Consider the following 25,838-nt stretch of genomic DNA (forward strand, 5'->3'; position numbering starts at 1 on the left):
TGTCTGACAGGCAGATGTAAATGATTTCCTGCTATATTTTAGTACCTGCACTGGGGCAGAGCCTCCGTTGCCAGTGATCTGATGAACTAGCCGGCCTGTGGGCTGTGTGTGCCAGTGTGTGTGGATGTGCACGGTGTGCATGTGTGTACATGGTGTGTGTGCACATGGTGTTTGTACATGTATGTGATTGCATGTACATGATGTGTTTGTGTGTGCATGTGATTATATGCACATGGTGTATCTGTGCACGCAAGTGATTGTGTGTATATGGTGTGTGCACATGGTGTGTTTGTGCATGCATGTGATTGTGTGTACATAGTGTGCATGTGTGCTTACGCACATGTATTTATGTGATGTGTATAGATGCATGGTTTGTGTGAGTGCACATGTGTACATGGTATGTGTGCATATGGTGTGTGCACACATTGTGTGTACCTGATGCATCTGTGTGTGCACATGGTGTGCGTGGCACACGCGTGCACACAGCTGACTCACTGAGGGCTCCGTCGGTTGTAAATGGTAGGAAGAAGGCTCCAGGAAGCTGAAATGCCAGTTAGAATTTAATTCATGAACTTCTCTTCATCACTTGGAGTGTTTTTATAGAAATCACAGGGCAACTCAATAAGTACAAAGACTATGCTAATTGTTTCTGTTTGCTTTATTTGCGTTGTTTTTCTCTTTAATCCAGGCTCAAGCCCCTCATTTATTTAGGGAGGAGGTGGTCGGTCGTACTTTTACCTAAAGTCCACCCAGGTTCTCCTGATACCTGCCCCTGGGCTCACAGAAACAGTGCTCTGAACCGTTGCCTTCTTCACTGATGAGTTCCACAGAGACTGTGGGGGCATAGCTTACAGTTAGTCTTCGGGGGCTTTTGTTGTTGGACAAGCAGCCACTGTGTTTTCTAGCCCACCTCTCTGCCTCCTCCAAGGTGAGCAGTTGGAGCTTGGGGGCCCGGGCACGACTGCCCGGCCTCCTGGAGAACAGTAGCTACTGGGGAGGACAAACTGGGAGCCGGGTGGCCCACGTGGATCCCAGTGTGGACACCTGTATTCTGCAGGACGCTGGGCGGCCGACTGGCCCCCCAAAGCCTCCCTCGCTGTGAAACATGGGCATGATGCCACCCCCCTCTCAGGGCTGCTGCGGTCGGGGCAGATCACATCACACGTCAGAGGGCTTGGCCCCAGAGGGCCCAGGAACGGCGTCTCACATGTGAAAGAGGCTATTAGAGTGCCGGCCAGGACACTCACCTGCCTTCCCTCCCGCCAGGTGTGGGTCTTCCAGTGGCCGCGCATGAGTCCTCAGAGGGTGGGCACCGTCTGCTGGGCTCCGGGGTGGCGTTCTGGAGAGGCGGGTCTGCCTGCACTGTTGTCCTCTTGGCCCCGCTCACACCTTCCCACCAGAGTATCCCGAGACCCCAGGGGTTCCTGCGCCAGCATCAGAGCAGCTCCGAGTACCTGGCTGGGGAGTGCTGGCTACAGGTGGCTGTGGTTCCAGGTGACCTGCATGCCTTGGGTGATGAGAAATAATGTCACAGTTAAGATCCCATCAGCATTATCTGGGACACTGACTCACAGAGAGGTGACAATTCTCACGGTTATAACAGGCACAAGTCAGCTCTCGGGTGCTGGGGACTGGGTTCTATCCATTCCCCACAGAGACTGACAGCTTTGTCGCACGAAGCAGCGTTCGGAGGGATGTGGGAGCTCTCCAGGAACGGGCTCCAGCTCTTTGAACATAATCACAACATAAAACAACTCGATCTGGAATGTTAAACCTCGGGCCCACGCTCCCGCCCTCCAGATGTGCCAGGACACAGGAGTCCTAACTCCCACGGACATGTCCATTGCGCTGTCACCTCCAGAAATGAAGAGAGACATCTTGGCATCGTCACCGCACAGCCTGCACTTTCCAGCGTGCCTTTTGGGGGCTGTTTTTGTCTCTAATTGCAACTCCGGCAACTGCCGTTTATTTAAGCACTTTCTGGGTGCCGGGCTCAGCATGAAGCACTCCAAACACATTATCTTGTTTTGTCTTCGCAGGCATGCTTAAGGTTAAGTATTCGTTTCCTGCACATTACCAGATGAAGAAAATGAGTTTTAGAGACTGAAGGAACTCGCCAGAGGTCACACAGCTAATTGAGACAGAATTCTAGAGCCTGGATTTGGAAACTTCAGGCCCCATCGGAATGGCCTGGGTCCTGCCCCGGACCAGTCCCGTCAGAATAGCTTTCCGAAGGCCCCAGGAGAGGCCAACGTGCAGGCAGCACTGGGGACTCAGCTGGGCAGGGGGCCAGGGGAATTATTCCATACGCAGCGTCTGGGCTGAGTTATTCCTCATTGTTGACGACGGGCGCTGTTACGACAGAGGTACGGGCAGGGAGAGTGCTGGGGGCGCGTTTGGGATGGGGTGCTTGTGCCGGGAGCCGCCCACCCTCTGCCGGGTGCTCTTGTCCTGAAGCACGTTGTGGAGGCAGAGTGAAGGTTTCGGTGCTGACCCTGGGAAGGGCCGACACCAAGAGGTCCGGACTTTGGCCAAGGCCCCCGCTTTGCCACATCCCATTGCGCTCACCGCCTCCCACGGCAGATGCAATATTCCAGAAGCCAGATGTGTTTAAGTTCATGGCAAAGAAGAATGTCACACTCTTCAGGATGTAAGTAAACTGGCCACAGAGATGTACCCGCAGTCCAGAGAGGTCTCCCTGCACAGCGAGGGCCAGCCCCCGCCGCCGTGCCGGATGGGGAGTCCTCCAGGGACACCAAGGCGGAGCAGGTGCGCATAGCCTAAGCCAGGCCCCCGCGATGCCCACGATGAGCGATCACGAGCAGACGGCACTGCTGTGGGTGGGAGTAGCCACACCCGGGTGGCGACAGGAACAGTCGGAACATGGCTTGTCCTCCCTGAACCACCGGGGCGGCCCCTCTAGAATGCAGCTGCCCTCTCCTCTCTGCCTCCACCACCCCCCTCTCTCCCCTTCATCACTCGACGGATGGGCTGTTTCTGGGTTTCGAACCTTGAGAGTTATCTGGAAGTCTCTGTGTCAACCAGACCAGACAGTCTTTGATGGCTGTGAAGTTCGCTGCCTGTGAGACAGGCACTAATTTCCAGCAGCAGGGTGGGATCGCCGGCTGAATTTCTACCTGGAAGCAAAGAAAACGAAGTGTCCATAAAACGCAGTTCTGGGTAATGACGGCCACTGATGAATGTGGGACGAGAGAAAGCGCAGTGGGTTGGCAGAGTCTCGCCTGGCAGAGCTAGAAAGTGCTCTAGAATTCCGTGAATGTGCTGTGCAAAATGTTACCATTTAAAAAATAAAAGACCCACATCCACTTAGAAATAGTCAGTGGTCTGTGTCACTACCTGGCTCCTTGTAACTTGCCTGGAGTGCCGACGTTTCTTTTTCATGATCTTTGTGTAGCACCAACTGGAAACCCTGGGTGTGAAACAAAAGACACAGCTTCTGATGGAGGGCAGAGTGCCGAGCTCGGTGGGACAGTAGGTAGACTTGGGTTGGCCTCAGTAAAATAACAGTCACCCCGAGCACCAGGTCTGACCGGGGAGGTCACCGTCTCTAACCCTTGTGTCTTGACCTGTGGACGTTTCAGTAGGAACCTGAGCACCAGCCTCAGCCACCACTGCGTTGTCTGTTGAAAGAAATTCAAGCCACGTGTGACTCACACCTAGTGGATTCTAGTGACTTCTTTTATGATGGGGAAACTGAGGCCAGGACAGGTAGAGGCCTGTCCAGGTCCACTGCCTCACCTTGAGCATGGCTGGAGGGAGGCCCTGGGCTGCCTCCACCTCCTACCACCTTTCTCTTCCCCCTACAGAGGTCCCCGAGGGAACTCCAAGGCCAACAGTTTCACTTTTCACATGCAAGGGTCCAGATCTCAACCTGCTTCTTTCCCCACACTGTGAAATGTCTACACTGGGGATGTGTCCTGGTCGGGCCCACTGGACCACACAGAAAGTCCGAGGATGATGCTAGATTAAAGGACTCCTGGCAGAGTTGCAAGATGACGACTGTCATCTCTTCCGGAACAATACAGGGTGTCCTTCTCAGAATGAGCTGTTCCATCAAACCGCCCTCTTATGTAGGTTTGCTGGCTAAAAAGTATAATTTTACCTGATGTTGGTACAGGCGGAAGGGAAGCTGTCCCCGAGGGAGCGGGTCCCCCAGAGAGGAGCTGGGAGGCCGGGCCGGGCGTGAGCAGGTGTGGGCAGGGTGAGGGTGAGTTTCTTAGCGCTGCTGTAACAAGTTATTAGTAACTTGGTGACCTCAAGCAACACAAATTTATCTTATGCGAAATTGTTAGAATCAAAATGAAGCGGGTTGGTCAAGCCCTGGCAGATGGAGCCAGGGAGGGCCACGAAGGGAGGTTCTCGCACACGTCCGCCCGGCAGCGAGAACTGTCGCAGAAGACTGAAAACCACAGCCCTGCAGGCCATCGCGAGCTCACTCACGTAAAAACCACTTCTGCAAGGACGTGTGCCCAGCAACTGCCTGTCCACCTGTGGACCAACACCACCTTGGTCCATCCTGTGGCCATGGCAACCGTCTCAGAACATTGTGGGAACCTCCTGATCATCCTGTAGAACCTTCGTCTGTCCGCCCACCGTGGTCCCCCTGCGATGGTCACTCCCAGATGACCGTCGTGTATTTGCAGAGCTCCTCTCTCTTTCTGCAATTTGGGTTGACGCTTTGTGTTCTGGCGACCAGAGTCCGGAATCCAGGCGTGAGCTGTGTTTCTCCTGGGGCTTCAGGAAGAATCTGTTTTCTCGCCTCCTCCAGCTTCCAGAGGTCACCTGCATCCCTGGCTCATGACCTCCTCCTCCGCCTTCAGAGCCAGCTGGTGCCGCCTGCACGTGTCCCCTGCCTCCACCCTCCACTTCCCTTGCCGTGTCTCTCACGAGCGCATCTGACCCCCCTGCCCTTCCAAAGACCTCTGTGATTGTAGCGGCCCCCTAGGTGACCCACGATTGCTCCACCTCAAGATTCTGAGTTTAAGCTCTTCTGCAAAGCTGCTTCTGCCGCATGAGAGAACTCGTCACAGGCTCCAGGGATGGGGGCATTTTTCTGCCCAACACCTTGAGGTAGAGCATGAGACCCTACCCTCGGAGTTCACCTTAGCCTGAGTCCCCGAAACTCAAAGCCTGAAACTCACCCTGGGATTTGCAGCTGGACGTGTTCCTGGTGCAACTGGGTTGAGTTTTGGAGACATGAGCTAGAACATTCTACTGGAGCACGGCTCCAAGGCCTGACTTTCCCCAGGGCACCTGTCGGCAGCGGCTCCAAGCACTTCTGATGCTGCTGCCCCTGCGGGTGGCTCTGGAGGCCGTGGCAGCAGCTTGTTCCCTAATTAGGACGGCACCGCGGAGGTCTAGCCGTGCTGGGGAGCAGAGCCCCCCTGAAGCTTTCCTTAGCAGCTGACATGTCACCCGCCTGTCCTTTCCCTGCCAGGGGAGGCTGGGCAGTGAGTTCCAGAACTCTGGAGAGCCACACGGTTCCAAGCTCCTGGGAGCCTCGTCAGCGTCCTTCCCGGTTGCTGGGTGTGGATTCAAGCTTGCTCTTCTCCCACACCTACCCCAGTTCTGTTCTCACACCCCGTCCTTACCTGGTTTTCCTTCAACCTTGCAAACACCCTACCTGGGGATGTGACTTGGTAGGAGTCGAGTTTCCAGATGTTGCTGGTGCTGGGCCAAACCCAGCTGGGAAGTTCTGGAGCCAATGTCAACAAGCTACAGCTGGGGACCAGCCCTGCCCTCTGCCTGTTCTGTAAGTGACGTGTCCCTGCAGTAAAGCCATGCCCATCCGTGTACACGTGGCAGCTTTTGCATTTGCAAAACAGCAGAGCTGAGTGGTGGTGACAGACTGTGTCCCCCACAAAGCCTAAAACACCTTTGATTCAGCCCTTGATGGAAACAGTGTGCCAACGGCTGGCCTGGAGGGCTCAGGCCTTGTCCTGGGCCATCCATCGGAGGGGTGTCTGCTCGGGGCTTCCTGAGGGGCACTGTGTGGGCACCAGGACCACAACAACAGACCGAGGACACAGCCACTGGGTGGACCTGGCCTCACTTTCCTCCGTGACACTCATTTTAGCGAACTGGCAGGGCTGCTGGAGCCACGTGTGTGCAAACCATCAAGCGTTTGTCACACACAGTGACTCAGGGAGGGTCTCTGCCTGAGCAGGGCAGCTGGCGGATTTGTCACCACAGATGCCAGCTGGGGAAGAGGCAGGGTTGTTGGTCGAGGCTCACCAACAGCTCGACACACACCTAGCGGTGATGAGGGGAGGCGGGACAGACTGCTCAGCCCCACCCTGCGCCTGCCCGGGGGCAGCGAGACACCCATGGGCATCCCAGAACCCAGAACCCGAAAACAGACACGGAAAGGGAGCCCCACTGAGCTCTGCTCTTCCCCGCCACAGCTGCGCCCGTCCCTCCCGCCCCTTCTCCTGCCCCTGTCTCCTTCCAACACACGAGAGGGAGGCCCCACGGCCCCCACCCGGCAGCACACTGAGGCCTGCGGCCGGTGTTTACTAAACAGAGAGGCACTTGTGAGGCGGGTGCAGGCATCCGCTGTGTCAGGCCAGTGACAACAGGGTTTTGATTTTTGTCGTTGGAACACTGACCGCACGGATGTGCAGTGCTGGGCGGGGCTGGCGGAGGGTCAGTCTGTGCATGCTGGTCTCCGGCGTGGGAGGATGCCCCCACTGGGGAGATGACAGGGCAGGGCTGGGGTGGGTGGGGCTGATGGAGGGTCAGTCTGTGCATGCTGGTCTCCAGCGTGGGAGGATGCCCCCGCTGGGGAGATGACAGGGCAGGGCTGGGGACTCCTCCCAGAGGCACCAGCAGAGGGGTGTGGTCTCAGGTGCAGGGGAGGCGCGGGCAGCTCCTCTCCGCTCCTACCGCAGGCCTGAGCTCCGCTCTGCGACTCAGGGACCCCCATCTGCTCCCGACGCACCATCTCGCCATGAGGCCAAGAGGAGGAATGTTCTGTCTGGCCCAACCACCCTGCAGGCTGTCAGGTGAGCGAGCGAACAAAGATGGGGAAACACTCCGCGGCCTCTGTCTACAGAGCTTTGTGAATGCGGGCGACGTGTCGTCTCTGTTGTTGGCCCTCGGTTTTGTCCATGGCACACTCAGCTCCGGCGAGGGCAGAGCACTGCGCTATCAGTGTGGCATTTGACATTTGGGTGGCCAGGGAACAAGGCCTGTTTCTCCGCGGGCACCCACTTCACCTGGTCCGGCCGGCACAGTCAGACAAGGCACCTTTGTTGGCGCAGCTGGGAGCAGGACTGGGGAGGCCACCCCCGCCTCCCCAGAAACAGCCGGCCCTTCCCAACCCGCAGCCTGCTAGACGAGACCTGAGCGAGCCAGTCGCTCACTGTTTGCTGCAGATAACCAGCATGGGGGCCTAGCGGTCCCCAAGGGGCCCAGATCCCTCTGCTGTTGGGCAGCTGTGACAGGTGACAGGAGGGGTTTTCATCACAAGTAGCTACAGGGACATTGTTTGGCTTGGGGATGAAAATTCCCAGCAGAGGCTGCAGGGGGTCCTTAGTATCCACGGGGCCGGAGTCCTCCCTGAAGGACAGGGGACCTTCCCACACCCTGGCAAGAATCCTTTTTTTGTTTTTTCTTTTGAGGGTATTTTGTGGAATGAAAAAGAAATTAAGGAATAAAGACAATGGGTTGAGTGAAGAGATCTTCAGAGGGACACAGGGGGCTTTGCAGCCTCAGCTTTCAGAAGGTCTCACTGCACCCATGCGGAGCTGCCCTGCCCACGGGGTAACCTTGGCCTTTGGTGACCCATGTAACCTCTTCTCATCCTCTGTTAAATATGTCATGCAACAGTGGCATAAATGCACCTTCCTGGATTGAGCTGGCCACTCTGGCTCAGTGAGAGCATGCCTGCTCACAGGGGAAGGTGGGGAGGAGGGGACCCGCCGCCCTGACCAGGAACTGCCCTGCAGGGGTGCAAAGACACTGCTGGCCCCTTGCAAGAGCTGCCACTACCTGGCCTCTGCCTCCCCAGGAGGTTGGAATCTTGGCTCCTCCTCCAATCCCCAGTGTGGCCTTGGGCATGTCATTAACCCTCTCTGAGCCCTATGTGTCGTCTGCAAAATGTGCAGAAGGACTCAGTGCTCCACTTGCATGAGGCATATGCAGAATGACGTGAGCTAAGCTGGTGTCCTGCCCGACCCCAGTGAGTGCACGCCCAGCCCTGGCCATTCCACGGCACTCGGCCGCTGCCTGAGGGCGGGCTGGGCTGGGTCACCTGCCCTTCTCCTTCCAGGTTACATTTCTGCAAAATGAGAAAAATGGCCCCCACCCTGAGTCACACTGCTATGTGTCCCCAGAATCTTTGGAGGATTTGTAAGACTCTTTGCAAGACACTGTCGGTTAACACGGGAAAAGTCCAAGGTCGGCACATTCTCCTTGATGGTTTCCTGAAACGCATCCGGGCTAGAAGCACCCATCCCAGGAGCTGTCTGTGGAGGGCACAGCCTGACCCTGGCAGCAGACAGCAGCTCCCAGGATTGCTGGGGACAATTTCCCAGCCGGGGAGGGTTCATTGGTCTGTCTATGGGCAAAGGATGGTTGTCTTGATTTCCAAGGGAGGAAACTGTCTTTTTTTCCCTTTGTTTTGGAAAAAAAGTATCCCCTTGTTTAAAAATCAATACTCCACCTCCAAGTTCTACTTAAGATTTGAAGGCAATCACCCCTGGAGTGGCGGGAGGGGGCCTAGGGCTCCTGGGGTCACGTCCCACTTCTTGATCTGGGGCTCAGTAAACTCTGCATCGAAACACAGACTCTGAAATGAAGGCCATGTGCACACGTTGATCGCCGTTGTCCACGGGTTTACTGGTGACTGTGCTGTCCGCTTGGGGAGGGGTTCATGCTTGTGCGACACAAGTCATGGGGACGTCACCGGCTCCATGAAAACACAGTGCCGGAAGTATTAATCAGTCGCTCCTCAGGTTAGACCTGGGGCGAGCGGGGCAGCTGGACCTGCGGGGGCCCCTGGGCCCTCCCTGCGGCTCGCACGGTCTCCCTGTTGGGAGGGAGGTGTGGGAAGAGGTGCCAGGGCAAGCGGTGGTGCCGGGACATGGCTGTCCTCTGGGCTCGCCTGTGCCAGGAGCCGCCTTCTGCTCAGTGGCTCCTCGGACATTTCTTCTCAGTAGCCACACAGGCCAGGCGCTGCTCCAGGACACAGGCGTGGTGACAGGAGGTCAGTGCCCGTGGTGTCCTCATGTGGCTGACGTCCTCAGGGCTTCCAGGGGCCTAAGAGCTGGAAGCAACATAAGACGTGTGCTGGGGCTGTTGTCAGGCCCCGGGCTCATGGCGGGCACTCAGTGGGGTTGGTCGGTCAGCCGTCGGGAGACTCGGTCTGGGCCGAATGCTGCCTCCTGGAGCTGCCATCGCTGCAGGTGGGGAGTCTGCACAGGCGCCCTCTGGTCACCGCCGACCTTCTAAAAGTAGCTCGCGCCGCAGGCGTAACTTGGGAAACCCTCTGGCTTCACTTAATTGGGAATGTTACTGATGCTTTTACCTACAGGGGCAGAGACAGAGAGAGACAGACAGACAGACACAGAGACAGAGAGAGACAGAGAGAGAGAGCAACAGAGATAGAGAGACAGGGAGAGGAACAGAGAGAGACAGAGAGACTGAGACAGAGAGAGAAAGAGACAGCGAGACAGGGAGAGAGAGACAAGGGCAGGAGACAGAGAGAGAAGAGGGAGAGGAGGGAGGGAGAGAGAGGAGGAAGAGAGAGAGAGGAGAGAGAGAGCTACATGGGGTTGGGGAGTCCTCGTTGGTGTGCTCTGGGGTGATCTTGGGGTCCTGCAGGGTGGAGTGAGTCGTGGGGCTGCCTTGGCAACACTGGGAAAGGTGTTGAGGAAGGCAGAGCCTTCATCTTTGACCTTGAGGCTGTGACCTCTCGTGGTTTCTGCCCAGGATGGCAGGTGGTGAGGGTGGGGGCTGTGCCCTTCTCCTTCGGCCTCCTGCCCACCCTCTGCCCCCTTGGCACCTCTTGCCTTGAGGACGAAAAGGTCTCGGAGCCACCTTCTCCTGGAGTCTCCTGTGGGAGGGACTTCAAGGGGCTCAGTCTCGGGCTCCAGTCTTGTGGCCGAGCTCCTGGGGACCAGAGCCAGCTTGGTGCTCACACTGCCAGGATTACTTGCTGGGCTCTCACCCCTGGGGGACAGCCTCACGCGTCTTCTGAGTGCCCGCAGGGGTCCTTAGATGCCGCAGCCGTGCTTGGCAGGGCTGCCTCCCTGAGACAGAGTCGAGAGCGCCTGGCCTCGCCGACCTCACCTGGGGCAGGTGAATTCTGTCCTGCAGCCTTTCCCAGCACAGCAGCCGGGGCGACGTCTCGCTCCCTCTAGCATCACTCTCTGTTATGGCTTGAATTGTGTCCCCCAAAAAGATATGGTGGAGTCCTAACCCCTGCTACCTAATCATGTGACCCTATTTGGAAATAGAGTCATTTCAGATGGAATTGGATAAGATGAGGTCGTACTGAAGCAGGGAGGACCCCTACCTCTCATACGACTGGTGTCCTTACAAGAAGAGGGAAATCTGGACACAGAGTCGTAGACACATCGGGACTTGGCCACGTGAAGACAGAGGTGGAGACTGGAGTGATGCAGCCACAAGCCAAGGAACGCCTGCGGCTGCCGGGAGCTGGGCAAGGCAGGGAAGGATCCTCCCCCAGCACCCCCAGAGGGAGCGGGGGCCCTGCTGACACCTTGATTAGGGCTCTGTCCCCCAGGACTGTGAGAGGACAATCCACCCCTGCTGCATGCTTTGTCAGGGCAGCCAGGGAAGGGGACGCACTCCAGCATGCCCCAGTGGCTGCCTGCTGACTCCCCAACTGCTCAGACTGTGCAGAGGGCCCCTCTGGTCCACTCAGCCAGGCCGTCCGCAGCACAGTGGGCAGGGCAGCCTGGAGACATTCTCTCCACCTTGCAGTCCCTGGGCATCCAGCACGCACCAGCTGCCACCTTGGCAATGGCAGCTCCGGGCAGTGCAATCGCTTCCCGTGTCACCATTGTCCGGGAGACGGATCTGTGGTCTGCCCAGTCTGGGCAGCGTCTCTCTCCAGTCCAGCTAAGTGGGCTTCTGCTCTCGGTTGTAACTTGATGGTGGATTTAGGATGAACTGCAGTATGAAACCCAGCCAGGGTGGGATCTGATCAGCTCAGAGCTCTGGGGACTCGGGATTGAGATCCCCCCGCTGCTCCCTTTATAGTGAGCAGCACACGGGACCAGCATGCCAGGCCCCTGTCTGCCCATGTGTGCATGACCACAGGGGACAAACCATAAAAGGGATGGAGAGAGACCCTGAAGGTTGTCTTTGGAGCACCCCAAGACTTTTGCTGTTCTCTGATCACTTCGGCTATGGCCCCAGGACAGTCCCTCGTTGCCCCAGCCGGAGCACGGAGCACGCTTCTGCCATCCTCCCACCTCCATCCTCCGTCTGGTGACATGCACAGCCCCGGGACTGCTAGTTGGGCCCACTGCTGATCCCCCACATTTTGTGTTAGGAAATATGGATTTTCACAGGGTCGTAGAGTGCTGGTTCCTTTCTGGGATAATTAGGAGGCTGCTAGACAACATGTTGTCGGTCCCTCTTTCACAGGTGCTGGCTTTAGGACCCCGAGAAGAAATGCAACCTGCCAGCGTCACTTAGGGCATTAGCTCCTGAGCTGGTGTTGGCACCCAGGGCCCACGCAGAGACCCCACTCTTCCTTCTGTCTCTCCGTGCCCCGCCTCCTGTTCCCGTCCGTTTCTCGGAGGGCCCTAGTAGAACCTGTGGCTTTTTTACTTTGATTAATTGACTGTGGGTTTTTGTGCCCTACAAAGGCATGAAGCTGCATCATTTCTTCTTAGCAGGCGGTGCTCAGAGAACACGGCTGTGGGAAAGGACTGGGGTTGGTGCAGGGAAGGGTGGCCATGAGAGGGACACGGAGACAGACCCCTCCCCCACCCAGGCCCACAGAGGCCGACCCGGTCCGGCCTGGCTGCCCTGCCGGTGCTGGTCTGCGGTTTTCATCCGGCTTCTGTCCCGGATTCTCGTCTGGCTGTTCTGGTCTGAGGTCCTGGGTCTGGTCTTGGTTCTGTCTGATTCTGTCTGGGTTCTGGTCTGAGTTGTGGTCTGGGGTTCTAGTCTGAGTTCTGCCTGGGTTCTGTCTGGGTTCTGTCTGGGTTCTGCCTGGGTTCTGCCTGGGTTCTGCCTGGGTTCTGTCTGGGTTCTGGTCTGGGTTCTGCCTGGGTTCTGCCTGGGTTCTGGTCTGGGTTCTGCCTGGGTTCTGCCTGGGTTCTGCCTGGGTTCTGTCTGGGTTCTGCCTGGGTTCTGCCTGGGTTCTGTCTGGGTTCTGGTCTGGGTTCTGCCTGGGTTCTGCCTGGGTTCTGCCTGGGTTCTGTCTGGGTTCTGCCTGGGTTCTGTCTGGGTTCTGCCTGGGTTCTGCCTGGGTTCTGTCTGGGTTCTGCCTGGGTTCTGCCTGGGTTCTGTCTGGGTTCTGCCGGGGTTCTGTCTGGGTTCTGCCTGGGTTCTGCCTGGGTTCTGCCTGGGTTCTGTCTGGGTTCTGTCTGGGTTCTGCCTGGGTTCTGCCTGGGTTCTGTCTGGGTTCTGCCTGGGTTCTGTCTGGGTTCTGCCTGGGTTCTGCCTGGGTTCTGTCTGGGTTCTGGTCTGGGTTCTGCCTGGGTTCTGCCTGGGTTCTGCCTGGGTTCTGTCTGGGTTCTGCCTGGGTTCTGTCTGGGTTCTGCCTGGGTTCTGGTCTGGGTTCTGCCTGGGTTCTGTCTGGGTTCTGCCTGGGTTCTGTCTGGGTTCTGCCTGGGTTCTGGTCTGGGTTCTGCCTGGGTTCTGTCTGGGTTCTGTCTGGGTTCTGCCTGGGTTCTGGTCTGGGTTCTGGTCTGGGTTCTGCCAGGGGCTGGACTCGTTCGCAGCTCTGAGCCGCTCTTCCAGCCCCCATCCTGTGCCCCTTTCCCACCGGGATGGCTCTCTTCGCCCTCCCCGGGGCGACAGCCGCCCTCCTCTCCGTAATGAGTCAGAATCGCAGGGCCGCCAGCTTCCTGCCTGGCTTCCGCTGCTCTCTGCCTCTCTTAAACAAGGCCCTGGGGACTCCCCGTCCAAATTAAGGCGGCCTCTGATGACAGGGTGCAGTGTTCCGCCGTCCCGTCTCTGAAAGACAGGAAGACAGCAGGGAGAATGCTCCCCTGGGCAGGGCTCTCGCAGACGCGCAGGTTGGGGTGCCCGGCAGCAACTGGGCAGAGTCTAAAGCCAGGGATGGCCAAGCACCCCACAGGTTCCCGTCTCGTGAGGTCCCCTGAAGCAGCCTATGTGGGCGCTAAAAATGCACTTACACAATTCCTGACCAGAACGCACCAGGTGCATTCTGACCTGATGCTACCCTGAGAGATGTCTCCGATTTGGGAGTTTTTATCTATGCATCCGGTTGCTTCTATTTTATTCTTTATAGCACATTTAAATAATCTACTTGAAAAAAAACTGATGTGGCTTTGCTTGGGTTGTGTAGCTTTTTCCCTTTTATAAAGCTCTCAGATGGAGACTTGGCAGAAATTCTAAAGCAATTTGATGTGACTGCAAAATAGTAATCTCTTTTAATTATTAATTAAACAATTAATAATATATTAATTATAAAGTGAATATTTATAAATTAGTTGTATATAAATAATTTATACTTATATAAATACATGAAGTATACATAATTGGTAAGTGAAATAGGTGTATTATTTAATTAACACAGGCATGTGTGTACCTCGGGGGCGGAGCAGCCTGGCCAGTGTAGCAGTCTGGGTTAGGACCTGCTCACACCGGCTGCAGGACTGGGAAAGTCACCAGGCCCAGGGGACAGTGTCCCCTCATCCTGCAAGGGGGGGATGGGGCCTCTGCAGACTAGACAAAGAACGGGAGAGTGCTAAAGCTCTAACGCATCATACACACACTGGTAATTGTCATTACTATAACCTGCGAAGTGCAATCGAGGAAGTAAACTATTCCTGGTAGGCAATTAAGACATAGTGTTTGTTTTCTTGCCCAGAAAGCAGCCTTTTACCCCCTGGCGTGACAAAAGTTGCCCTTGGCCTTGGATCTGTAATCAGGCGCACCTGTGCGTTATGAACCCCGTGCTGGTGAGAGAATGAACGTGATCTGCTCTTTGCAGGATACAAGACCCTCCTGAAAGGAATCTCCGGGAAATTCAGCAGTGGCGAGCTGGTGGCCATCATGGGGCCCTCCGGGGCCGGGAAGTCCACGCTCATGAACATCCTGGCTGGGTACAGGTGAGCAGCCCTGCGCGGGGGAGGGGGAGTTCTCACCAGGGCTCGGCCGACCGTGTGAGCAGCATCCTGTGGGCCATAGCAGTAGCCTCTGAAGGTTCTGGACACACAGCTCCCAGGAAGCATAAGTGCGTTTTAGCATCAGGAAGCTTTGGCATCTGTAAAGGCAACAGGGCCCGGGAAGAGAGTGGGATTGAAAGGCTGCACCTCCGGTGGCTGCGGAAGGGTGGCGGGCGGGTGCTCAGGGGTCGCGGGAAGAGCAAGCAGCACAGCTCCCGCAAGGTCTCAGCCGTTGCCCCTCGGGACGGGAAGAAGCAGGAAGGTCGAGGTCGGTGGAGAGACAGCAGGGGACTCTGAGGGACACGTGCACATCAAGTGGGAAAGTGGGACGAGGCATTTTCAGAAGAGAATGAGAACTGCTTGGCTCGGGCTTGTGACGACGTTAATTGCTTAGAAGTTTGGACATCACAATCCTTGACGTCATTCACCTGTGAATGATTAGAAAACAGAGTATTTTAAAAAATGCTCTGCTAAAGCCAATTCTTTTCAGTTTTCTTTTCAGTTTTAATGTTAGCAAATAATAATAACAATAATTTCATTTACTGAAAAAAAAAGATAAACATCATCCTTTTCCTTAGAGCTTCTGAATTACTCCATCATGCCAGAAATTAGGGTTTGAAAAAAATCTCACTTCTGACAAATTCCTGCCTGTTACATTCACATCTAAAGGTTAAAACCAAATTCTCAACACCCAGAGTCATGAGCGGGCTGGAGGGGAGTGGAGCATTTTCTGTGGGGGCTGCCGTCTCTCAGTGCATCACGCACCCCAGCTCCTGGCGGCCCTCAAGGGTGCTTGGTTCTCCCGGAGCTCGGGGCAGCCCAGGACCGTCGGGCCTCCCGGCTTGGGCATCCCGGGAGCTGGCTGGTACCGGCCCATTGCCTGGAGGAGAGAAGGGACCCGCCCCAAGGCCCACGATCACAGTTATGGGCCAAACCACGCTGAAAACCAGACGACTCCATTCGCCTCAGTAGACTCTCCCATGTTTCTGTTCTCCACGGCATCTAGTGCCCGGGGCCGGAAAAATCGGATCCTTAGACGGGTCAGGGCTGATTTTAGGAGAGAAACTGTCCGGGCTCTTTGGCTTCTGGCTGGAAGGACCACAAGCCGGACAAGCAACTCACAGGAGCAGCTCCACGGCAGGAGACAGGAAGCGACTGAGCGAAAGTTAAGCGAGATGAGTTCTGGAAGGAGGAGCGGGTCTGTCTCCGTGAGCAGAGGAGGTGCTGAGTTTAACAAGATTTCGTCTTTTATGCTGGTTTCCTGATGCCATGTCAAGCTGGGGGTGGGATGTTCAGGATTTCTCTGAGAAACGGGTGGGAATCCCTAGACTTGGTGCCCACACACCTTCCGTCCATGGCTGGCTGGCTCGGAACCGCCCTGGCACTGCGGGTGTGAGTTTCACCATGTTAATGTATGTTAATGAGAGAAAGGTCATCTTTCACCTGTAATATGCTGAAATAAAAAAAATTTTTAAAAATTTAAGATAAATTTTAGAAGGGTCACCTTTGGCCATAGGCTCCTAGCTTCTGCGCACGCTCCCTGTCGGGAAATGTCCCCAACCGCGAGTCCTTGCTGTTGTGGCTTCTTTTCTCTGTTTTCGTTGGTCCTGACCCTCCCTTGACCACCCCCTTATCGCCCGCCCTGCCCCGCACACCCTCATCCCTCCCTGGCAGGAGCGGGCGGGGGCGGACCGCCTGTGTGAGCCACTGCAGAGCAGCAGCAGGCGGCAGAGGGGCACGGCATCGGCACGGGGCCTCTCAACCTGCCCACTGTGGTCAGAGGGGACCTCCCGGGTGGAGAGGGCCGCCCACTTGTCTGAGCCAGTCCAGGGCCCGGCCCCCTTCTCTCTGAACACCCTGAGCCCGAGGTCCTGCTGGCATTCCTTCCCTGGCCTGACCCCAGGCGTCTCTGGCTTTTGGGCGGCTGGTACAGCCCGGGCTATGCACAGACCTGTGCAGAAGCCAGTCTCACAGACTCCCACAATGCCAAGGGGTCCACATCTGACCCCGTGGCTGCGTAAGGAGCATGCCTGTATATCTTTGTTTGACAGGTAAAGAAAGCGCAGCCATTACACTTGGTATAGATACGCCAACACACAGGGGCCTCATCCACAGCTTCCTCCCCCCTGCCGGGTGCTTTGTGCAATTTCTTCCTCCAGATTACAGTGGTGCTGTCTGGGTTTCTGTCCCTGTGTGCCCCCGAGGGTCCCTGTGGCCATTGGTTCAGCTGGGAAGGTTTGGGGAGAGAAGCACCCCCTGTCTGGCTCCCCTCCCCAGGCACCGGAGGCAGAGGAGCAGGAGAGCTGGATGACAACGTGCCCTGTCTTTGGCTCTGCAGGGAGACGGGCATGAAAGGGGCCGTGCTCATCAACGGCATGCCCCGGGACCTGCGCTGCTTCCGGAAGGTGTCGTGCTACATCATGCAGGACGACATGCTGCTGCCACACCTCACCGTGCAGGAGGCCATGATGGTGAGCCCACCCCACCACCCCAGCCTGTGCAGCGGCACCTGGCTGACCCCCTGCCCCACATGAGACAGAGCGCTGGCCAAGTGCCCGCCCACGGTGGCCTGGGGGCTCTGCCGGGCCACCTGCACAGGGTCAGCACAGAGCTCTAACGCCAGGCTCGCTGCCTGGCAGCTGCATCAGACCGTGAGTTCTGATGGACCCTGTTTGGCAAAGTCAGGGTCAAGTTCTGAGATTATTGACCCAACTGACTTGGCTGATCATTTCCAGGGCAACCACCAACCTATTCCCCTGTGGGCCAAGGGCCTTTTTGTCCCGCCAGCCATCCTTGAGTCATTGTGTGTCTTTGGCCCAAGTCCCAGCTCACCTGGTGCCTTGGTCAGGGCATGAAGGTCTCATCCTCTGATCACCTGCCTGCCAGGTGGGGGCCTGAGACCAGCGATTGCAGAGCTCTCCTGGGTCCTGAGCCCTGCGTGCACATAGCTCTGCAGTCTCCTGATGTGTCATCTCAGGGAAGTGCCTGTGACACGCAGCCTCCATGAGATAAGCAGTGAGCCCGGGTCACACACCACAGACTCCTTTGACACACAAGGGGCACCTTTACCTGCCAGCTCAACTTCCTTGCCATGCAAGGGGCTTGGCTCACCCCAAAGCCTCAGCTTCCTCATCTGCAAGGCTGTGCAAGGCAGGTTTGCATATTGAGTGGGACAGTGCAGGGACAGCAGGGGCGGAGTCCCAGCTACAGTCAATGCTCCTTGTTATCGCAACGTGGCCACTGTCTTTTCACTCCTAGCCAGGCTCCCCACAGTGTCTTCACCAAGTCCTTCCCCTCCCGGGGCTGCGGGGGGGTCCAGGTAGTGTCTGCACGTTGGGCTTCTAGAACAGCCGGTTGTGCTCTTTGAACAGACTGTGACCCACCCAGCCGCGAGCCGTGACTCTGGGCTTCCAGGCTGTTTCTTAAAAAGGCCCAGCCCAGGGTGACCCAGGCCAGATGGCCCTCACTGTGGGCCCTGGAGCCACTAGAATTCGGCAGTTAAAGGAGATCTGGAAATCAGTGCGCAGCTCTGGTCACAGATTGTGGCTCGCTTTGTGTGGGGAGCTGTTTGTTTTTCTGCTTTCCCCTGGTCCCTGGCCTCCGTGCCTCTCCTGCCACCTCAGGGGACGTTTGACCTGTTCCGGCGGCTGTGCAGCGTCTCACGTGGGGGCAATTCCAAGGCAGTGTTAGCTCAGCAAGGAGAACAGGCTAAGTTTTCAGATACGTGATCTGCTCCCCGAGCTGCTCTGTGGGGAAGCAGGGTGGGGGTCCTGCAGGCTGCTGGCACGTGTCTGCCCTGGCACTGCGTGTTCTGTGGCTGAGGGGACACCTCTTCACCGGGCCCGCCTCCCCGGGGGCTGTGCGCTGGGCAGCCCTGATGGTCCATCCGGCTTCCAGACGGGCGCTCAGACGGGGCCGGCGGGCTCGGGGGGAGTCTGCAGGTAGGTGGGAGGAGCAGCCGCTGTGAGGTTTCCCTTGGCCCCATGCTCACTGCTCCGAGTGTGCCGTAAACACCTGCTTTGTACGCACCTGCGGATTTCAGAATCGCTCCTGCACCTTGGGTAACCCAAGTTTACCTTGTCACCGGACTCCGCTGTGAAATGCATCTATTTCAGCATTAAATTCAATGAGGCTTTGATTTTGAGAATTTCCCAATACTGTTGAGGAATACTTCTCACCCAGGCGGTCGTACCTGTCACCACTCCAGGTCCTCTCTGACACGCAGGAATGAAATTGGCCACCAGTGGCTGAGCCCTGATCCCCTGTCAGACACATCTGTGCACTTTTACAGCCACTTCTGACCTGGGTGACCACCCCCGGCAGATGGGGAAGTGACAGTCAGTGTCACAGGGCAGGCAGCTGGCCCTGTCCCACCTGGGACCTGGGACCTCTTTGCCACTCTCCCTGATCTTATCTGTCATTCAATCCTGGCGGCAACTCCACTAGACACTGAGGTGGACGGGGCTCAGCCTCACCATCGTGCCTGTGAGGAACCTGAGTCCACAGGAGTGCATAAGCAGGACCAAGGCTGTGGGCACAGTGACTGCCACTGGGGGCTTTCCCAGGCAGGGCCAGAGCCCAGTGGGCTCTGTGTAGCACTTACCAAATTCTGTGGTGTAAATACTGCCACTGTGCATGATTTCAAGCACCCGTGGCTTAGCAGGTGTTTTGTGGAATCCTAAACACGCACCTGGTCCCAGGCCGGGCAGGACGCCAGCCCCTGGTGCCTCTAAGTCGCCCACGTCTAGCTTCTCTGGTGGGTCCAGCAGAGTTCAGCTGAGATAACAGGGACATTCCAGACACTCCTGCTCTCCCACGACCCTCCTTTACTAAACCAAGGGGGCGGGGAGCCCGGGCCTCCTTGGTTTTCAGTGGCCATCACGTAGCTCAGAGAACTGCTGGGGCTCTGGCCCTCGGTGTGGGGGTGCAAGGCTCACCCTGCCGACGGCCATCTGTTCTGCTTCCACACCAACGTCCTTGTCCCCTGCAGGTGTCAGCACATCTGAAGCTTCAGGAGAAGGATGAAGGCAGAAGGGAGATGGTAAGTGGGTTGTTTTGGGGCCACGAGTGGTCCAGAAAGTGCATGAAGTCCATTTGGAAAGTGCGTGCAGGGACTTTTTGGTACTGGGTTTTGTTTGTTGATTTGTTTTTGCCTCGCCTGCTGTGGAGGGGCAGGTACCGCCTTGGGGTGTGCCGTGGCCTGCCACGAGGCCAAGAGAGGCGGCTCTGGGGCACGAGTCACGGCTTTGATTCTCAGATCCAGGGGTCAGGACGTAGCAGGCGGCAGCCTTGGAGCTCAGGTGGCCAGAAGACGCCAACTGCAGGGTTAGACCCAGAGCGTGGCCCCTTTTAGTGGTTAATATGCTTCATATTAAGTTGTTTTTTATAAAACACTAACAATGAAGATAGTTAGTCATTGGTTTAAAAATAACCACCCTCCACCCACCCACACTTGCAAGAAGAAATTTGGCTCTTACGTGTTATTAACCAGCCTTTTAAAAAAGAAAATAAACACGTTTCCAGGATGACTGAGGCTTTCTAACCACTTTCCCCACTTTGCTTGGTTCCCTGAGCCCCGGGGAGCAGGGAGAGCCTGCAGGGGAGCAGGGCCCGGAGCCCCAGAAAGCCCCATGTGGTGGGGAGGGGACCAGGCACCTTCGCCCTCCACTCCCAGCCAGCGCCCGCGGGGCGTTCAGCGCAGGGTAGAATTTGGTGAAACCCGGTTATGCTGTGGTGTCTGTGTCTCCTGAGGCCCTTGCAGAGCCCCAGTCCGGCAGCCAAGAGCGGGGTGTGCGGGCCGAGCGCCGCGTGCAGCTTGGCTCTCCGTGTGCCTGTGCGCAGCGGGGTGGTTAACGGGAGACGCCGAACATGCTCAGGAAACATGAATAGCAATTACAATTTTTATTCTGAGATTGAGAAGAAGAAAATGGATTAATGGAACCCAAAACAGAGACACTGTGGGAAGCCCACGTTTCTGTCCCTTTGGGAGGGCAGAGGCCTGGGGTGGTGACTGTATTGCACAGACTGAAAGGCGGGGCCCTCCGTGGTCGTGACCTTCTGAACAGCTTGACTCAGACGCGCGGCCCCGCACCCCTCCCGCGCCTGGGCGTCGGAAGTCGGTGTTGCAGCTGAATCCTCCGGGAAAGATATGCTGAAGCCCGAACCCCAGAACCTCAGCATTGACTGTATTTGGTGGCAGGGTCTTTGATGAAGGGATGAAGGTAAAATGGGGTCGTCAGGGTGGCCCCAATCCCGTGTGACTGGTGTCACTGTAAGAAGAGCTGAGGACACAGACACGCATCCCTCTGGGACGACCCGTGGGGACACAGGGAGGAGATGCCGTCCGCACGCCGAGGAGAGAGGCCTCGGGAGGAGCCAGCCTGCCGCACCCTGACCCCCGACTTCTGGCCTCTGGGGTTCTGAGCAGTCATTTCTGTCGCGTGAGCTGTGGGGGTGGGTGCTCTGCCGCGTCTGCCTGAGCGACTGACACGGCGGTTTGGACAACGGATGAGCAGAGACACGCGTGTCAGAACAGGGATTCGGGGCAGCCTCCGAGGGCGCCTGCAGACCCACCTAAGTCAGCAGCGCGAGGGTCCTGCACCGCGGCGAGGCGCCCTCCGCACTCCCTTGTCTGGGGTCAGCTGTGTCCTCTCCCACCCTGCCAAGGGGCAAAGCCGTCAGCCGCAGGACGGCGAGGCTGGCGGGAGCTTGGCGGCTCTCCACAAAGCAGAGGCTTTTCCTTGTGGAGCATCAGGACGCTGCTCCCTAAGGCCAGGGGACCCCAGCGGCCCGGGCCCACCTGTCAGCCTACACACGCTCGTCCTCGTCCTGCAGCCTCCCTGCTTGCAGGGGTGTCGGAGGCACGGTTGGCTCAGACCCTCTGGATCCCCGAGACCCCTCTGACGGTCGCCTGTGAGCTAAGTGCGGCTGCAAGGAGAGAGCGGAAGGGCGTGGAGGGCCGAGGGCTCCGCGAGGGTGAGGACCGGGGGGAGGGAATTCCGTCTCTCGGACCCAAACCCCACGGCTTGGGGACAGAGCTGACCGTGCGGGGAGTCAGCTCAGGAGTCACAACGTAGGGTGGGCAGAGGGGGTCGAGGACCTTGCTGACCCGGAGAGGGCCCTGTGGTGAGGTGGGACAGAGCATGGGGAGCCCTTCCCCCAGCCTCCTGGGATACACGGATGACCCACGGCCTGCAGTGTGTGCACCTGAGGCCAGGCCCCACCTGCCCCTGGGGTGACATTGAGCTGTGCTGGATGTCTCCCTAACGTCCTCGAGCCAACAGAGCCAATGTGATCCGTAAGGAGGGGGCTGTGAGACCATTTCCCTGCAGCTCGAGCCGTGTGCACCGGCCTTTCCCCATAATGCCAAGTTGTGCACCTTCGGGGTCCAGCTTCCCGCTATCCTCCGGGTAGCCCGGCTGGGCTCTTAGCGGGGCACCACGGGACCTGCTCTGCCTGCTGGAGCAGAAGGCCAGGAACAAGGGGGGGAGCAGAGGCATCCCCCTGGGAGGAGCCTCGCGGGGCCTGAAGGCTGACAGGACCCTGGCTTGCGCGTCCCCCTGGTGCAGGACCCGGCCGGAGACACAGACGGGAAGGAGCCTCCTGCTACCTTCAGCTGGGCTCTCAGGGCAAAGACACCCACCTAGTCAGGGTCCTCCCTGCTGCTCTGCAGGTAAATTGTCCCTGAGGATTGAGGCCTTGCCCCCCCCTCAGATTTGCCTGCTGCTGGATCGAATAGCACAAAGAGCCGTCCCCATGGGACCCGGAGGTGGTGTTGTACACACACTCGCGCCTCACCTGAAGCCCCGGCATGGACCCTGCTCCTGCTCCTCAGCCGTCTTGCAGGTGCCCGCCTCCCCCAAAGACAGCCGCTGATGTCACGCTCAGCCGTATCCCCCCAACCCTGTGTGCACCAAGGTCGAGTGGTTTCTATCTCATGCAAACACAACAGAATGGAATGTTCTAGTGATAGTGGAATGTGCTGTTCATGGCCTTCCTCACTTCCCAGAAAGGCAGCTCAGCCCTCGAGAGCCCTCCAGTGAGGCCACCTCCCCAGGAGCGAGGGCTCTGTTGGTGGCCGGGCTGCCGAGACCCGTCCCTGGAGGACTCGAGCTACAAGCAGCCATGGGGTTTTTCTGTTTAGGAAACATATCTAAATAAATGAGCCCATTGTTTGTTTTTCTGACTGGCTTTTGAAGCAAAGTCAACCTGCCTAGCGCCACTGCAGAGAGAACGCTGGAGAAATGGGCTGGCCCCGCTCGGGGTGGGCAGCAGAGGGGAGGCGCCAACATGTGGCCTCTGTTTCCATTCTGGGGAGGAGGGGAGCATCGTGCTCGTGGAGCACCCGAAAGGGAGGCTGGAGCACCCAGGGCCACCCTGTCATCCTGCAGCGCTGGAAGACCCGAGAGCCTCGTCCTGGGAGACCCGCAGACGTCGTCCTCGAGGGAGGAAGTGTGCCGGGAGAGAGCCTGCCCCGCACGCCCCGCCTTGCAGGCCTCGCCAGCGGCACCCACAGAGCTGTTTCTGGGACGGCAGCCCTCGGAGGCTGGCGCCTGGGTGTGGCCGTGGGCTTGGCTTGGGGCGTCCGGGGAGAGCAGAGCAGGGTGGTGCCCAGGTTGGCCAGACCGGCTCTGCCCAGCAGCAGTGCTGGGTCCCCCTGCCACCAAAGCTGCACTTTGTACTGACCGTGCATAAATAATTCAAAAGCTCAGAGTGGAAATTCTCCTCCCTGTGAGCATCTCTGCTTTGAGGATGACCTCATCTCCCCAGGGGAGCCGGGCTGGGGTCTGCTGTCTTCGGCTGCCAGGGGCCTGCACCGCAGGGCTGCCCTGCCGGGGTGGGGACGAAGGCTGGGCAAATTCTGAAGGGAGGCAGGGGCGGTGGCAGCTGACCTGGCATCTGCCTTCCCCTGGGCCTGCATCTGAGAGGACACTGGGGCTGTGACTGACCACGCCGGCAGGAAAGTTGCCGCCCTTTCTGCTCCCTGAGCCGATACCGGATCAATAATCCGAGGCAGACAGGGAGGCTCCGTGCAGGGTGCTGCTGGCCTCTGACACACAGCCTGCTCCCCTGAGACCCGGCGCTGCGGCCCCATGGGGGGCCATGACCACTTTAGGCAGTCACCGCACATCTGTTTCGTTGCCTTTTTGGCCCTTCAAAAGCCTTGTTTTTGAGTCAAACCTATTTGCAAGCACAGAAGTGACTCCATTCCCACTTCCTGAGGGGCCAGGCTGTGTCCCTGAAGGAGCTGCGCTTGCATGCGGGGGCTCAGCGGTGACAACAGTGTCAATTCAGTGCTTACAATGGGCCTCGAGCTACTCCAGGCACTTTGCATCCATTATTTCAGTTACTGGTCACGCTGGCCCACCCCTCTGTGCTGGTCAGAAACCTGATCGACCAGCCACTTCAGTGCGCATTCGTCCATCAGCTCATCGAGGATTTACTGGAATCTCGCACCGGCTCTGGGCTAGGCTTGGCAGTGAGGCTGTGCCCTGGTCACCAGCAGAGGTTGCACAAGGACTCAGCCCCCAGCTGGGCCCCCAGTGCTGTGTCTCAGCCGGGCAGCGCTGCCAGGGAGGTCCTGGCCCACATCAGAACCAAAGACTTGGACCCAGCGCCTACCCCGCTTGGCACCGGGCAGCCTGGGGCAGGCCCCGGTTCGCACGGCCCGTGTGGACCAGGCGCAGTGTGTCCAGCAGGGCGGGGCAACGGCAGGGCTTTCTGGGAGGCGGTGAGTTCTCGCGGGCGGTTCCTAACAGCGACTCCTGTTCCGCTGCCCCAGGTCAGGGAGATACTGACGGCGCTGGGCTTGCTGTCTTGCGCCAACACACGGACCGGGAGCCTGTCGGGCGGCCAGCGGAAGCGGTTGGCCATCGCGCTGGAGCTGGTGAACAACCCCCCGGTCATGTTCTTCGACGAGCCCACCAGGTAAGTCCCGGCCGTGGGGCGTCCGGGCTGGTGGCCGGGGACAGGGAGGAGCCCCCACCCCTGCTCGGCGGTTCCCCAGGTCAGGTTTCCCCAACGCGCTGACTGTCCTCCCTCCATCTGGGATTGCTGGGCGGAGGGGCTGACGTCCACCTCCCGCCACCCCCTCAGAGACCTCCTCGGGCTCAGGCCTACATGGTGCGCGGTCACCGTGGGGAGGTGGTTTGGGGGAAACGTCCCTTCATGGTTCACGTCTCTTCCGTGACACTAAGGGCCACTGGCATGCCCCTGGGAAGCGGCTGGTGACCTGGTGTTAGCACATCAGAGGCTCAGAGAAGGCAGGAAGGACCTGGCTGGTGTTGCTCCCGGAGCCCTGAGCCCTCCTGGGGCTGCCTCTTCACATTTGGGGCCCACGAGCCGCGAGTCAAGCTCACCCTTCCCCTGAGCAGGTCCCACGCAGTCGTCCCAGACAGGATGACGGGCCGGGTGCGGGCTGCTCTTGAAATGACATCCCGTCTCCAAATTCCAGCTAAATTTGACAGCAGCCTGCGGCCTTCCTCAGGGAGGGACTCGTCTATTGTGTTGGCTTCACCCCCACGGTGCCCGGCCCGCAGCGGGCAGTGCTTGTGCAGTCTCTGGAAAGAGAGTTAGAAAAAGTGGCCACGATGAGCCCTTAAAGTGGCACCTTGCAGGCTGGCTGCCCTGGGGAGAAGCGAGTTCTGGGGACTGCTCAGCACACACTCATCCCTTGTCCTGTCACTTCAGATCAGGGGGTCAGACTGGGGTGTGAGGGAAGGAGGGGGGACCCTGCCAGCCCCTGCAAGACCCCGCAGGGAGTCTGGGGCCCCTGCACCCTGTGGAAGACAGCAATGTGTGCAGTGAAACATCTGCTGGTGTACAGCCCGGCCCAGGCTGCACCAAGGCCTCCCTGTATGGGGTGACACCCCCATCGCCAGCCCCCAGATGGGGTGAGCGGCCACATGGCTCACCTGGGAGGCACAGCCGCCTGCACAGCTCTGACGTCCCCACCTGTCTTTGGCAATATCTCTGACGGACACAGATGCACCTCCGGGTCCCCTCGGCGAGGCTGGCTGGGAACCCTCCGTTCTTGTCAGGAGGAAAATGGGATGTGCAGCCCCACTGTGTGCGCTGCCATCAAACGTTAAAACAAACAGGTAGAGCAGAGCCCAGCCTCGCAGGTCTCTGATGCCACACCCGCCGGGGCGTGACCCCAGGACCTGGGGCAGCGGCTTGGCCCTGCCTGCCACCCGCAAGCGTCTCATGGTGTCCCTTGACTTGCAGTGGCCTGGACAGCGCCTCCTGCTTCCAGGTGGTCTCCCTGATGAAAGGGCTGGCTCAGGGGGGCAGGTCCATCATCTGCACCATCCACCAGCCCAGCGCCAAGCTCTTCGAGCTGTTCGACCAGGTAGGCAGCCCCCAGGCCCCTCCCGCCTGGACCACCCACCCGGCAGTTGGCCCGAGTGGACCCAAAGCCTGGGCAGTCACCACCTTCCATCAGTCCCTGGGGCGTGTTCCTTTCTGACAGGCCTTGAG

At 58.3% G+C, this 25,838-nt stretch overlaps 1 protein-coding gene across 3 annotated transcripts in view; it reads left to right on the forward strand.

Annotated features, from left to right (window-relative positions):
- The window catches only part of ABCG1 (ATP binding cassette subfamily G member 1), a 68,183-nt gene that overhangs the window by 26,237 nt on the left and 16,108 nt on the right, over positions 1-25,838 (forward strand). For 2 of the 3 annotated variants that reach the window (XM_045540714.1, XM_045540715.1), the window contains exons 3-7: positions 14,186-14,303; positions 16,699-16,831; positions 19,351-19,401; positions 24,142-24,287; positions 25,587-25,710. In XM_045540714.1, the coding sequence (XP_045396670.1) occupies positions 14,186-14,303; positions 16,699-16,831; positions 19,351-19,401; positions 24,142-24,287; positions 25,587-25,710 (572 nt within the window). Of the gene's footprint in view, positions 1-6,965; positions 7,026-14,185; positions 14,304-16,698; positions 16,832-19,350; positions 19,402-24,141; positions 24,288-25,586; positions 25,711-25,838 lie in introns of those variants that run through there. The other variant, XM_045540716.1, reaches the window with a different exon arrangement.

This window comes from Lemur catta, chromosome 1 (genome assembly GCF_020740605.2).
Source record: "Lemur catta isolate mLemCat1 chromosome 1, mLemCat1.pri, whole genome shotgun sequence".
NCBI lineage: Eukaryota > Metazoa > Chordata > Mammalia > Primates > Lemuridae > Lemur > Lemur catta.